Here is a 14,422-nt window from a genome sequence, read left to right as displayed (position 1 = left end):
GCGTTGACGTGTATTTTGTACACGACCAAATACAGAATAAAATACCTAAAGGTACCTTATCCTCTCTTGAATAAAGCTCCCGAATGCTGAAGATATCGCAGAAGGATCAATCGGAGAAGTTTCAAGGTTTTGTTATGTAGGTTCTCTACTCGTGGATAAGCACCAGTGGTTGTTGTTTACTGTTTTTCAAGGGGCCTTACGTACTTTCAGGGAAAGCTTGTTCATGCAACTACTTTTCAAATGAGGAAACAAGATTCTCCTAATGCTAACTGCTGTTTCAAAAAAAGATCAAAAGATAAAGGTTTTGAGGAGGCGAGACTAAATTAATCCTAAGAATGACTCAGTGATAATTGGTCTTGATAGAACTCTACCAATTTTAGTATTGCCAAGAGGTTACAACTCCACTGGAATTGGTGTGATCTTCTAAGGGGATTCAATGATTTTCAAGTCACTAAGGGGATAGATACTATCAGTAAGATACATATCAATGCCTCCAACAATGATTGAACTCTTAAACAATCTCGATGTTTCCAGTTGACCACACAAGGCGTTCTTACAACCAGTAAGGAGCTAGTGGTTTGGAATATGAGTCTTATCAAAGATCAAACACAACATTCGTCCTTCAAACTTAAAACTTAAATGCTATCTCTACTAGGAGTGATTCAAGAAGATAAACAACCATGAAAATAGCCACAAGGATTGCAATAAAACATCATAACTTCAATATTTCATTGATCTCATAGCCAAATAAAACAACAATTGTCCAACTTTCTCTCTTCACTACTTATTTCTATGCTGTTGACAATATTAAACTCTTAAATTCTAACTCTCTTACTTTTTCCAACTCCTTAAAATAAAATGAGTGAGGGCTTATAGAGCACTCTCAAATACAATGAACGGCCTGGATCAAAAGAAGATCGATGGTTGAGATTTTGACACCTAAACCCTAATTAGGGTTTATTACAAAAAAGTCCCCATTTAGATAAACATTATCAATCCATAGCCAATAGGAATTGGCACAAATAACGAGGAGACATAGACCAATAGTAATTAAGTTGCCACATCATTTTATAACAACTTTTCATCTAGAACTTTGTTCCCTTTCCTATGTTCTTTTCTAGCATATTCAATGAATCTGGACGTAATCTTCTCAATCTCAACAATGGGAATCTCAGAAAGATTCTTCATTCGTTCTTCCAAGTGAAGGACTTGATCAAAAGCTGCGAGAAGGGTCGCCTCCCATCCAGGCTCAAGTTCTTTTGTCTTCTCAATCAGGAACATAGTAGCATTCATCTGATCTTGCTGCCTTTCTGTGATAATGTTCTCTTCCTTGCAGAAAATGCTCTTGATTCTGCCTTCCAACTCTTGGACATCCACATTTGTCTCGATCTCAATCCTTCTGTCAAGGATCGCACACAATACATCAAACATCTTGTCTTGAATAGGATGGATGGTGTCTTCAACTCGGTTGCATCTGGTATTGATATCTTCGAAAAGAACTTCCTTCATCTGGAGCAAAGTTGACCACTACAAAAGGCTATGGGCTTCTCCATCCATTATCTTCTCTTCTGCTAGAATCTGTCTCGGTGTCCTTATTACTTGCAAGACCGGGATGATAACGTCTCTAGTGTGAGCGAATGCATCCACAGTTATCATTAGATTATGGATGATCTCAAGGACTTGGATGGCCCGATGGACTGTCTTCATCATTCTTGTTGCAAATTCAATGGCTACCTTGTAAGATTCATCAATCCAAGAACTCATGAGTTGGACCAAGCTCTTTACCCTTTCTGCCTCATTCATTGATTCAAGAGGAAGTGCATGCAAAGGAGATATTGCTGGATCTTGTCGTCTCAAAGGAGATATTGCTGGATCTTGTCGTCTCAAAGGTTGATTAAGATGGCTAAAATAATTCCTCCAAGCACTGACCTCCTTCTCTAGCTTCTTATTCTTTTCAATTTCTTCTTTGAGTCTGTCATTGAGTGCTCTCACTGAATCAGTTGCTTCTTCCATGGCTTGCTCAGAGGTAAGTGGACCAAGATCAAATGTTTCTAGATTGTATTCTTCTGCTAGAATCTCATCCTCATACTTGTCCACCACTGGTGTAGCTATCTGTACTTTTCTGGAACCTGCTTCATCTCTAATTACCTTTGACATTTTTGTGGCCTTCTTCTTTTCTATTTCTTCATGGGAATTTCCTATGAGACTTTCCAAGTCGAACACTTGTTCTTCCTCTTCGACCACAACTATCCTTGTCAGCCTTTCTTTTAGCCAATCTGGAATGGAAGACTTCCTTTCCCTAACTTGTATTTCCTCGGGTAGAGGTCTATCTTCTCTGAAAGGAGATGTTGCTTCGTCATCATTCTTTTCTTCTTGTTGTTCATTAGCACCAACCTGGGGAGATTGACTCAATGAACGCTGAGGTGTCTGTCTTTTACCTTGTTTATCATTCTGGACCATAGATTCCATAGACTCATCAATTTCATACACTATCTGTCTCTGATCTTCTCCTTGACTTGCTTCCTTTTCATGCCTAGAAGAGGTACTTGGTGGATGATCAGGATTCACTTTTTGTTTCTTTTTGGAAGGCTCTCTCTTCTCAGGTCCTTCTTTTCTCTTTGAACCTTTGGAATGAGAAGTATTCTCACTCACACTTGCCTCTCCTTCTTCTGTTCTTGTTTCCAGGGTGAATGTCATGGATACATTCTGCTCCTTCAACTTTTGATGTTGTATGTCCACCCATCTACAAGTACAAGCTAACACAGGAGTCATCAATGCTCTTAGGTCCAAAACCTCTGGCTCATTCCAATCTATCTTCACTTCTTTATCTTCCTTCTCATAGGATGATTGGAGGTATCTACCACTGTCTTGGGCTTGATCGGCTACTCTGTAAATTTTGCATTTCCTAATGAGATCCAAGGGTAATCTGGAATGCATCTTTCTTTTCACTTCTATATCATCCTGAATATTCATCCAGAAGTCTTCTACTTGAAACTCATGCTTGTACTTCTTCCCGACTATCTCTTCTATATGACCATGAGGATCGAAATTCTCCCTTGAGGCAAAGGATGTGAATGAATATAGAGATAACTCCTTCTCCGCATCTTCCACGACTTGAGTATTAGGACACACTTCAATTGAATTTCCCAGCAGGATAGGCACGGGAATTCCATTTCCATGCTTATGTCTTGACGCTCTAGCATAAGTTGCCAACTGTCTGGTCACCTCAAGTAATATTATCCTGTCCGTAGGATACCTTGGCAACATATAGGGAGGTGAAGGACATCCATGGACCCTGATGTAGGTGAATTTAGGAAACTGAATGAACCATTTACCATGCTTCTTCACGAGTTCTTGTGCCTCAGTAGACAATTGGTGATGAATCCCTCCTTGCAATGTCCTGGTGATATACATCGTGAAGGTGTCATTGATTAGCTTGTAGTCATTCCTTGGTGGATGATGCAGTTGAACATAAGAATCACAAACTCTTATTTCTTCGGGTCCTCTCTCAACAACTCCTCTGTGTGGTAGCCCTGTATACTCAAAACTTATGACTAAGGAATATATGACATATGAACTCATGTGAAATGACTTGGTAGGGGCTAAACCTCCTCAACTGCACGTCCAGGTTATTACTAATGATTCTAGCCTAATTGAGCTTTCCTTTTCCTTGCACAATCACTTGTATGAAGAAGATCCATTTGTCGAAGAAGAAGGCTTGAGAGGCACCAGTAACCCGATTGAGCATGGTTATCAAGTCCTTGAATTCTTCTTGGAAGTCAATTCTGTGCGGTGTATTGGGAATCTTGTTCAAGCGAGGTCGACTTTTGAGTAACCAATTCTTGTTGATGAAGTTTAGACAGGAATCAGGATCATCCTCGTAGATAGACCTAGCTCCTTACAGACTTTTGTAGATCATGTCTCTCTGCTCCGGGAGATGAAAAGCTTCACTTATAGCTTCCTCTGAAAGGTAGGCTAAGACAGTTCCATCCTCAACTACGATCGTCCTTGAATGTGAATCATAGTGCCGGCCACACTCGATCATCACTCGTGACACTTGACTGCAGGAGGGAAACCTGTGGCCTTGGTGATGCCACTCTCAATTATCCTCTTTGCAACGGGTGACGGCTTGCCGATGTAGGGCGCTTCCCGAAACTTCTTCACATTGAAGTTTCCTAGATTGGTGTCTCCGATATTGCTCCACTTGGACACGATCCTGGTCTCCAATTCATCGTTCTTCTGATCCTCCTTGATGAGAGCCTGCCGGGTAGTGGATCCACTGGCCTTGGGGGTTGTCATTTGATACCTACAAGAAATGCTTAAGTTAGGTTTGAGCATGATATCTTAAGATAGGGGATTTGCGACCTTTCAAGGAAACAAGAAGATTACAATTTGAAAATGATATGATAAACCTTTAGAATTATGAATTTTCAAATTGATATTAATTGTGAATTAAATCAGATTGTGCAAGACCTAGCCTTACAAAGGATTGCTATGGAAAATCAAATTAAATCTGGAATAAGCTTTCAAAAATCTGATCATACATACCCTTTCCTTGATTTTAACTATCAACCTTGAAAAAAATGGATAAAGGAAAATGGAGATCTGCTGGATAAAGGTCCTTAATTTGGATTTCAGGTCCTTCTCTTTGATGGCTTCCACCTTCAATCAACCTTCGAGCTTCCTCCAAAATCTGGAAATTAGCCTTCCAGTAATGATTTCGCCTTCAACTTGCTTTCAAGATCTGGAAATTATCCTCCAATCTGCTCAATTTTGCAGCTCCAAATCTGCTCCTCAAATTCGCATGAGGGAAAATGAATGAATGATTTAAGAATTTCAAAACACACCTCTCCTATATAGGGCGCTCACCTCACTTTACCCCTAGGCCGACTTGGTAAATGCTTAAATAAATAAAATAAAAACCCCTCTACAAGCTGGCCGACTTGATTATAAAGCAAAAATAAGATGTCTTGAGTGGTAAAGTGGGGATTTTTTTTATTTTTAGGATAATTTCAAAGCCTAAAGGTTGATTTTTTTATTTTAAGGCTTAGAAAAAGTTAATTAATCAATTTATTAGTGCCTTAACTCCTGTGAATTTGTCTTAGTCTCCAAATGAGATTTAATTAGCAAATTAGTGAAAAGGTATAAGTAAGCCTAGTTGATGGTAGAATTTGATCAAGGTTTGATGAAGGCTCACCTTTTCCATAGGCACTAAAATACTTAAGATATGAGGAAGGCTTAAATTATTCCAAGGAGGCTTGTTTGAACTTTTCATCTAGGTTTATTCACTCTATTAATCAAAATCCTCACAACCTAGATTTGTCATCACTTCATGTTCTTTGTCTAGCCCAAACAAGGTGAAGAATAGGCTTCCTTAAGGATTTTGCCCTGGACCCTTTGGAAGGGTCAAGAGCGATTTTCTTGATTAGGCCTCAATTACTCCATTTTTCGCTTGAAAATTCTCCGGAGGGTGAGCATATGCTTGTTTTCGTTCAACAAAGTCCAGGGATCCATCCTTTTAGCCTCTCACATGGGCAAATTAGGTGATAATGGGAATTTGGCTTTGGACCCTTTGGAAGGGTCAGGAGCGAAATTCCTTCTTTAGGCTTCATTTTACACTTCCTTTACCTCAATTCACCCTACAAGGCAAGAATATCTCACTCCAGCCTCAACCATGCCATAGGTATCAAAATCTTGTCTTGACACAAAGGGGAAATAGTGATTTTGATGAATTTCGCTCTAGACCCTTTGGAAGGGTCAGGAGCGAAATTCAGTTTTTGCTTGCCTATTCACACCCAATTTCACTTTTTTCACTTCACTTCATCTGGACTCCCTCACATTGAATCCACTTCCCAACTTGGTAACATTGGTTTGATCTTCACAAGGCCTAAAGAGTCAAATTCGCTCAAAAACCTAGCCAGGGACAGGACCTATCCAGAATTTCGCTCTGGATCCTTTAGAAGGGTTAGGAGCGAAATTCCAATTTCAGCTCAAACTTTGCACTTTTAATGATTAAAAATCTTTCCAAGGCATTCCAAATAGCTTCTTTCACTCTAGTCTAGGCTTGACTTCACTCAAATCTTGGAGAAAAAGGTGGCTTTTAGGGTTTTCGCTCTGGACCCTTTGGAAGGGTCAGGAGTGAAAATCTTGTTTTGAGCTCATATCTCCATCATTTCAACTTGAATCCACCTCACAAGGCAAGAAAACACTTCTCTCTCATCCAAGCTATAAAAACCCAAGTTTGACTTGATTTTGCAAGGAAAAATAGGTGATTGAAGAATTTTCGCCTTGGACCCTTTGGAAGGGTCAGGAGCGATTTTCATCATTTGGCTCAATTTTCTCAAACTTGATAATCATTGGCAATTTGGAGTCATTCTTAAGGCCTTCTTTGATCTTGATCCTCACTAGATTTGGCATAAATTTAATGGAAAAGATAGGTTTTGTACAATTTCGCCCTGGACCCTTTGGAAGGGCTAGGGGCGAATTTTTGTTTCTAGCCCAAAATCATAATTTTTTGAGACAACAATCAATTCAAGGGCAATCTCAAGGGCATCCCTCACCTTGGTCTAGGCATGGCTTGGCACAAATTTTGGAGAAAATGATGGGTTTTAGGATTTTGGCTCTGGACCCTTTGGAAGGGTCAGGAGCGAAAATCTTGTTTTAGGCTTATTCCTCCATCATTTCAACTTGAATCCACCTCAAAAGGCACGAAAACCAATACTGACACTCATCCAAGCTATAAAAACCCAAGTTTGACTTGACTTTGCAAGGAAAGTAAGTGATTTTAGGAATTTCGCTCTGGACCCTTTGGAAGGGTCAGGAGCGAAATTCTTGTTTTAGCTCAATTCCTTCAATTTCAATGATTTCTAGCAACTTGAAGCCATTGCTAAGGACCTCTCTCATCTCAATTCACTCTAGTCTGCAATTGTCTTGGCATAAAATTGAGGAAAAAAGGTGGTCTAGTGAAATTTTGCCCTGGACCCTTTGGAAGGGTCAGGAGCAAATTTCCCTTTCTAGACTTGATTCTTCATCCTTTCAACACCAATCCTCTTTACAAGGTAAAATTTCATCATTCTTCACCCAAGGGACAAGGTCTTAAGCCTAAACAAGGTCAAAAGAATAGGTTTGCAAGGAATTTCGTCCTGGACCGTTTGGAAGGGTCGGGAGCGAAATTTCCTTTCTTGGCTAAAACCCTCACTCTCCAACGCTTTCAAACATCCCAAAGGGTAACAATATGCTCATTCTCTCTTTCAAGATGCCTTGGACATCAAAATTTGGTCAAACTAGGGGGGAAATGAGTCTTAGGTAGATTTTCGCTCTGGACCCTTTGGAAGGGTCAGCAGCGAAAATCTTGATTTAGGCTTTGATTGCTCATTTTTCAACTTCAATCTTCTCTGGAGGCAAACATAGATCATTTTCCACCTAAGGAACAAGGTTTCAAGCCCAAACAAGGTAGCAAATGAGGTTTATAATGAATTTCGCTCTGGACCCTTTGGAAGGGTCAGGAGCGAAATTCACCTTTTAGGCTAAAATCTTGATCTTCCAAAGCATCCAACTCCCTCTCAAGGCAAGAACATACCAATTTATCCTCCATCATGCCAACACCTAGCCAAAACAAGGAAGAAAACAAGAGCTATAAGGATTTTCGCTCTGGACCCTTTGGAAGGGTCAGGATCGAAAATCATGTTTTGACCTTGATTCTTGATTTTTCCAACTCCAATCCTCTTTGAGAGGCAAACATAGATCCTTCCTCTTGCATCTCCACCAAGATCCTGACTTTGGCTAGAGGGAAAATGAGTGCTTTCAAGAATTTCGCTCTGGACCCTTTGGAAGGGTCAGGAGCGAAATTCATGTTTTAGGCTAGAATTCCTCATCTTTCAATCTTTACAAGGCTAGAACATTCAAAAACACCTCCAAGCATGCCTTAGAAACCAAGAGCTCGGCGTGGACAATGAAGAAATTGAGGTCTTCAAGGATTTTCGCTCTGGACCCTTTGGAAGGGTCAGGAGCGAAAATCTCTTCCCAGGTTGATTCTCATCTTCCTTTCAACTCATTCACATACAAACTTGATCAATTCAACTTCCTTTCATCGCAATCAAGACAAATCTCCATCCAACTGGGTCTAGGCGAGGTCAAACTAGGTTTCAAGGTCAAAGGAAGGCAAAAATGGAAGACTTCGCTCTGGACCCTTTGGAAGGGCCAGGAGCGAAAATCTTCATTTGGGCTAAAATCTCTCATCTCCTCCACCTCAAGTCACTCCCTAAGGCTAGAATATGTCAAACACTTCCATACATGCCTCAAAAACTAGGAATTTGGTCTTGACAAGTGAAAAATTGAGGTGTATAAGGATTTTCGCTCTGGACCCTTTGGAAGGGTCAGGAGTGAAAATCATGTTCTTGGACAAAATCCTCACCTTTTAGTGCCTTCATTCACTTCTCTTGGCCAGAGTACATCAATCCACCTTCCAACATGCCTTAGAGACCAATAGCTTAGCCAGAATTAGGAAGGAAATGAGGGTTATGAGGATTTTCGCTCTGGACCCTTTGGAACGGTCGGGAGCTAATTTCCTCTTCCGGGCTAACTTCCATTATTCTGATACTTCAAACCTTGGATATCCTTCCAAAACTCCTTCAGTCATCATCAAGTGCATTTGCTCATCCACTTTTGAAATCGCCACCTCCATCTCTCCTTGACCACTGACTCCGCTTAATCGACTCGGACCTGGAGGAAAAATAAGACTCTAACAGGAAAACCATCAATCCAGACCTAGCCTGACCTGAGACCTACCATCTCTTTCACTCAATCTATCCATCTTCATTCCTCTGAAAGGAAAAGCTCCACTAAGGCAAACCTAGGGTTCCAGGCAGACAACTAATGACCTCCCAAAACCAGGCTAGACTCAGATTGAAAGAAGCCCTAAGACGAGCTATCAAAGAGAAACCCTAATCTATCCAGCCCAGGCGACCACTCACTCACTCCAAACCTAGCAAGCAGAGAGAAAACCTAACTAAGGGAAAGCAAAACCCTAAGAAAAAGAGGGGGTTCCCATTCTAATGGGGCGATGTGTGAAATGGTCACAATAGGGAGGTACGGGGCCATGCTTGTTGCAGTGACTTATGTCATGTCTTCATACTCTGACTTTGGAAGGTCAGTCAATCCACCTTCTCAGGGTTGCCTTTTGTGGGTATGGCTAGGTTGCTTGCATGTATATAGAAGTCAAGTACATGCACTTCCCTGCACTTTTAGACTGGTATGCAGGGGTCATGATCACTCTTGTAACCATTTTTCTATATAAAGGCTGTTAAGCCTCATTGTAAAGGGTTCGCTCCCTGCTGGCTCGAGCTATTATACGCTCTCTTACTTCTCTTGTATTATTCTGTATTTTGCAACTGTAAGTTGGCCATTGGCCTTATAATTAATTGAAATCACCATTCTTGCCTTCTTTTAACTTATGTATGTTGTGTATGTTTTCTTACCTTCATCATAGGTGTATGTTTTGTGGCTCTTCTCTCATTTACGTTGTGTTAACTTATTTTTGAGTGGGACTTGTGGGAAACCTTCTCCCCTCTTGGCATTCAACGAATTCTAACCTCCATACATGCATTGGGGTCACACATACAACTGAAGTTTGTGTATCTCCTGGGTTTTTCAGTTGATTCTTTGTGTCATTTCGGGTAGGGAGAGGAACAATCTCTTCTTGGTGCATCACCTCCTTTTATTTCAAGCAATTCTCTCTTCTCTTTACCTCTGCAAGTTGTTAGGATAGGCCTAGGAGTTAGTTTTGAAGTGTTGAGTTGGTTCAACACCTGCACCTGTATTGAGAAGGAAGTCGGTCTTCTCCGAAGATTCAACCCCCTTGCGCAAGGTCCCGCATTTCGGGGTTGTTTCTATGTTTCACAAGGTTGCTGAGTTGATAGCTCAGCAAGAGTGTGAGTTTTTGTGATAATAGGAATTATTACGGTTAGATCCAGGACACTTATTGTTAGGAAATGTACTCGTTTGTGAATTTTTGAAAAGGGATCATAGACTATTGATTTGAACAATAGAATATTTTAGAATGAGGTTATTTTATTTGTGATGCTATTAATGTAATAAATTACTTGATTGCATAGGCAACAGCACAAGATTAATTTTGCTGCCTGTTAGGATTTGTAAGGGTACAATGTGTACCAGTACACTAAAAACAAATCTAACAAATATGAAATGGACAAGATTGTTAGTATTCTTGGAGATGATTTTTATCCTTAACTTTAATTGTAGAAGGGTCAATGTTGAAGAACAACAATTTATTCTTGGGGAATTAATTTTAGGGTGATTGTCTAGAAATATTCTTAAACTAGTTTTAACGAGAAGAAAACAAAAAAAACACACACAGAAGGGTGCACTAAACTTGTCTGATATTGAAAAGATCACTGTGCGCTAATTCTTTGTAGAAAGAGCAACAATAAAGGATATCGAAGATTGGATAGTTTCTTAGAACTTTTACTAATTATGCTGTGACAGTAGTGTGGTGTCTTTCTTAATCTGTCTATGGACAGTAAAAACATTTTGAGTTTTGATGACTTACTTTCATTTCTCACTCTTAATTCAGATTATTTTTAGATGTTGCAAAGATTAAAGTAGCAATTGTACTTTTATCGTATTTCTCTTACATGCACAATGTTGAAGATAGAATATTTCCTAGCTCATTTTATATTCCTTTAGGACTGGACTTTTAATGTCTTAATTAGTGATACTGGTTGTTGAGATTTCCTTCACGTGACTCTTTGTGAAGTATTGCTGTTTAAAAGTGTCATACATTTATGTAAGCTATTCGTGATGACAAAGTGTATGTGTGATTTGTTCCATTACCTTTGGTTTTCCAGGCAGTTAAAGACCTAACGAGAGCACTAGAATTTGATCCGAAGTCATCAGACATTTTGCACGAAAGAGGTAACTTGATTTGTCTCATGCACACAATAGTTACTTTATTATTGGATAAAATCCTTTACAAGTGAATATTATTAAAACAATATTGTAATATTTGATATAATGGTCATCTTAGTCATTTAGTTAGTATTTAGAAACTTCCTTTTATGTCCTTTGTTTATAGTTAGTTTTAGGAAGTTTTGTTTGTCTTTCGCATTTCTATTTTCAATTGTTTCCATTATAGAAAGATCGTCTTGTATTCTCTATTTAAGGAGCTTTTGTCTCCTTTTGTAATCATCGAATAATCAATTATCATTTTGTGCCAAGAATCATCTGCAAGCAAAATACTATCACACAAAAGAGATCAAGCAAAAACAATATGCTCTATAACAACCAAAGAATATTGTATTATGCACAAAGAATGATTGAAGATACAATATTGGAGGTACAATTACAATGAATGCATTAATCATTATAAAGGATGAATGAAACCCTAGTTACAAACCCTAATGCTGAAACTAGGAGAGCTAAAGCAATGCTAAGTAGGAGCTAAAAGCTCAACTACATCTAGAACTAATGCTAGAAAATGAAACTCTAGATAATAAAAAGTACCTAACTTTAGCTCAAGTGAAAAATAAATTATAGAACCTAATTAATAAATAATTAGATAATTTTCCTATCAGAGCGGGTTTAAGTTTTTTTTGAAAAGAAATTCGTGGGTATTCACCTGGAATTTATTAATAGAAGTTTTTTACGTTTTTTTATGAAAAATCATAGTGGTGTTGTTACTTGAAATATTTTTCAGAAGATTTGACAATTTTTAAAATAAAATTGTGGTTTTTATTTGAATTTTTCGTCAAAAATTTTCAGTAGGGTTTTTTTGGTCAATTGTTTAAAAAAAAATTTGAGGGTTTTATTGAAGATTTTCAAAGGCATTTCCTTAAGGGTTTTTGTTCGTCTTTCAGTTCATGGGTTCTTTCTAGGGTTTTTTGATTTTTTTCCATAAAAAATCATGAAGGGTGTTGCTGTTTTTTGTTTTTTCTGATTTTTTTATCCGCAAAAAATCATGGAAAGGTTTTGTATGATTTTTCCCTAAAAATCGTGGTCATGGGGTTTTATTGTTTTTTTACAAAAATGAAGGTTTTTGTCAAATTTTTCAAAAAACCGTGTGTGATTTCAGCATCGCATCAAGAGTTTGACAATTTTTCACAAAATTGTGGTGTTGTCCTAGAGCAACTTTTTTGATAATTTTTGGACAAAATCGTAAGTTTCATTGGTTTCATTTTTTTGCCGATTTTTTATCAACAAAAATTGAAGTTTTTGAGCAGTTGATCTCAGTTTATGTGTCTCTGAATAGCGAGAGGGATAGCTTTGTTACCCAACATCATGTTAGAAGGATTCTGGTAAACTTGATCATATCTAGAAGTTCTGCGGAACCATGGAGGGTCTCATCAACAAGTTCATGTCGCAGAGCATTCATCAGTGAAGGGGGCAGCCTTCTATGCATTCGTGGCCAAATGACTTGCAAATTATGTCACATCTTTTGTAGGGTAGTTGGTAGAATGACCATTAAGGGAGGGTATTAAAAATAATATTGTAATATGTATATAATGGTCATCTTAGTCATTTAGTTAGCATTTAGAAACTTCCTTCTATGTCTTTCATCTTCATTTAGTTTTAGAAAGTTTCCTTTTTGTCTTTTGTGTTTCTATTCTCGATTGTTTCCGTTATGGAAAGATTGTCTTGTAATCTCTATTTAAGGAGCTTTCATCTCCTTTTGTAATAAATAATCAATTATTATTTCAAATATACTTTCTGGTTGAAGCTTGTTTTCCATACTATTTTTCAGTAAGTACATAGGACCATACTTACTATTTTTAGTGAGTCACAGGTGGATTGGCGACATGGTCAGTTGATTATCTTTTATTTTTGGAAGGTCAGTTGGATGCCAAAATTGATATTCAATTGCAGTTTTTAGTCTTGAATCATTAATATTAAAATAACTTTATTAATAAAGTTAAATATAATGTTGAACTCTAATGTTTTTTTAATTAATTAAAAGGGACTTTATGATGGATGCCTAAGTGAGGAATATAAAGTGAATTTTTAATATTTCATTGAAATAATAAGTTGGACACTTAAGTTGGAGAAATATGTTAAATAAATAATAAAGTGAAATATGAAAAGATTGAAGCTGAAGTATATTTTATGTTTAGGCGGGATTTTATGGAAGGAAGAAATAAATAGAGCTTGAGCGCTAATTCTCATTCATTCATGGGAAAATCATTTGAAGAGTTTGTCTTTGGAGTTGAGCAATTGTTTTGAACCAACAACTTGTGGAGATGAAAACCTTCATAGGATTGGGTACTTGTAGGAGTGAAAGACCTCTCTAGGGTATTGTTTTTTGGTAATTCCATTCAGGGGTTGCATCTGTGCTTAAAATTTTCAGTTTGGAGCTGATTATGGTTAGAGTTTTGATGAAGATTCAGTGTAGATGGAAGGATCAAACTTGCTTGCAGAGTTGATGAGTTTTTTTTTGTATTAGTTTAGCTGGCCATACCTTTCTAGAGTAGTGTTGATGTGTTTTTTATGCACTTCATATGCAAAATAAAATACCAAGGTGTCTTATCCTCTCTTGAACAAATCTCTTCTTATGCTAAACTTCGTGATCATACGAGGTGACTCCAAGGTTCCAAATATCATATTTTGACGCGTGGGTAAGCTCAATGGTCGATGTGATTGCTGGTAATCCAAGGGGACTTATGTTTTGCATGAAGTCTTGCTTGAAGGCTGCTGGACCATGAAATTTACTTGAATTGAAAAAAGATAAAAAAAAAGATGAGGGTTTAGAAAGCTACACTACTCTTAAGAATGTAAGAAACTATCAACGACTTAGTGAAATTCTACTAGACTTTGCTTTGCCATGTAAAGAACAATTCCACAAAGCTAGTGTGATCTTCTAAGGTAATCTTATGATATTCAAATCACCACCAATAACATAGACACCATCAATGTGATGCATATCAACAAGTGAGTAGCAATTGAAGTTGAGCTTGAATAAAGAGTTCAGTTGACCACACAAAGTAATTGGCAATCAGCAAAATACAAGTAGTATGAACATGCGAATTCACCATTAATCATCCACAATAACTTACATCCATTTAATCAACATGAAAATAAATGAGAAGTATAGACCATGATTATTTTGAATCACCACATGAAATTCACCATATCTTCAATGAAAATAATATGCTTCTTGCAACAAAGTCTTGGCAACAATCTCCTTTTCTCCTACTTTATTCTAGCTATCTACTATCAACTATTGATCAACTATTAACCTGTGATTCACTATTCACTATTAGCCTTTACAAATGAGGAGAGCAAGCCTTATATAGTGCTCTCAATACAATTTAGTGGCTAGGATAATATTTATATCAATGGTCAAGATTGAAAGATAGAAACCTTGATTAAGGTTTGTTACACCCATTACATAGCATTTAATGCTTGACCAATG

General features: G+C 37.8%; 1 protein-coding gene across 1 annotated transcript in view; it reads left to right on the top strand.

Moving 5' to 3' along the window:
- The window catches only part of LOC131064984 (suppressor of RPS4-RLD 1), a 187,480-nt gene that overhangs the window by 35,797 nt on the left and 137,261 nt on the right, over window positions 1-14,422 (top strand). The window contains exon 7 of the mRNA XM_057999333.2: window positions 10,866-10,932. Within this exon, the coding sequence (XP_057855316.1) occupies window positions 10,866-10,932 (67 nt within the window). The remainder of the gene's footprint in view (window positions 1-10,865; window positions 10,933-14,422) is intronic.

Source organism: Cryptomeria japonica, chromosome 6, assembly GCF_030272615.1.
Source record: "Cryptomeria japonica chromosome 6, Sugi_1.0, whole genome shotgun sequence".
Classification (NCBI taxonomy): domain Eukaryota; kingdom Viridiplantae; phylum Streptophyta; class Pinopsida; order Cupressales; family Cupressaceae; genus Cryptomeria; species Cryptomeria japonica.
The sequence above is the reverse complement of the archived record's forward strand: the minus strand, read 5'-3'. Positions and strand labels throughout refer to the sequence as shown.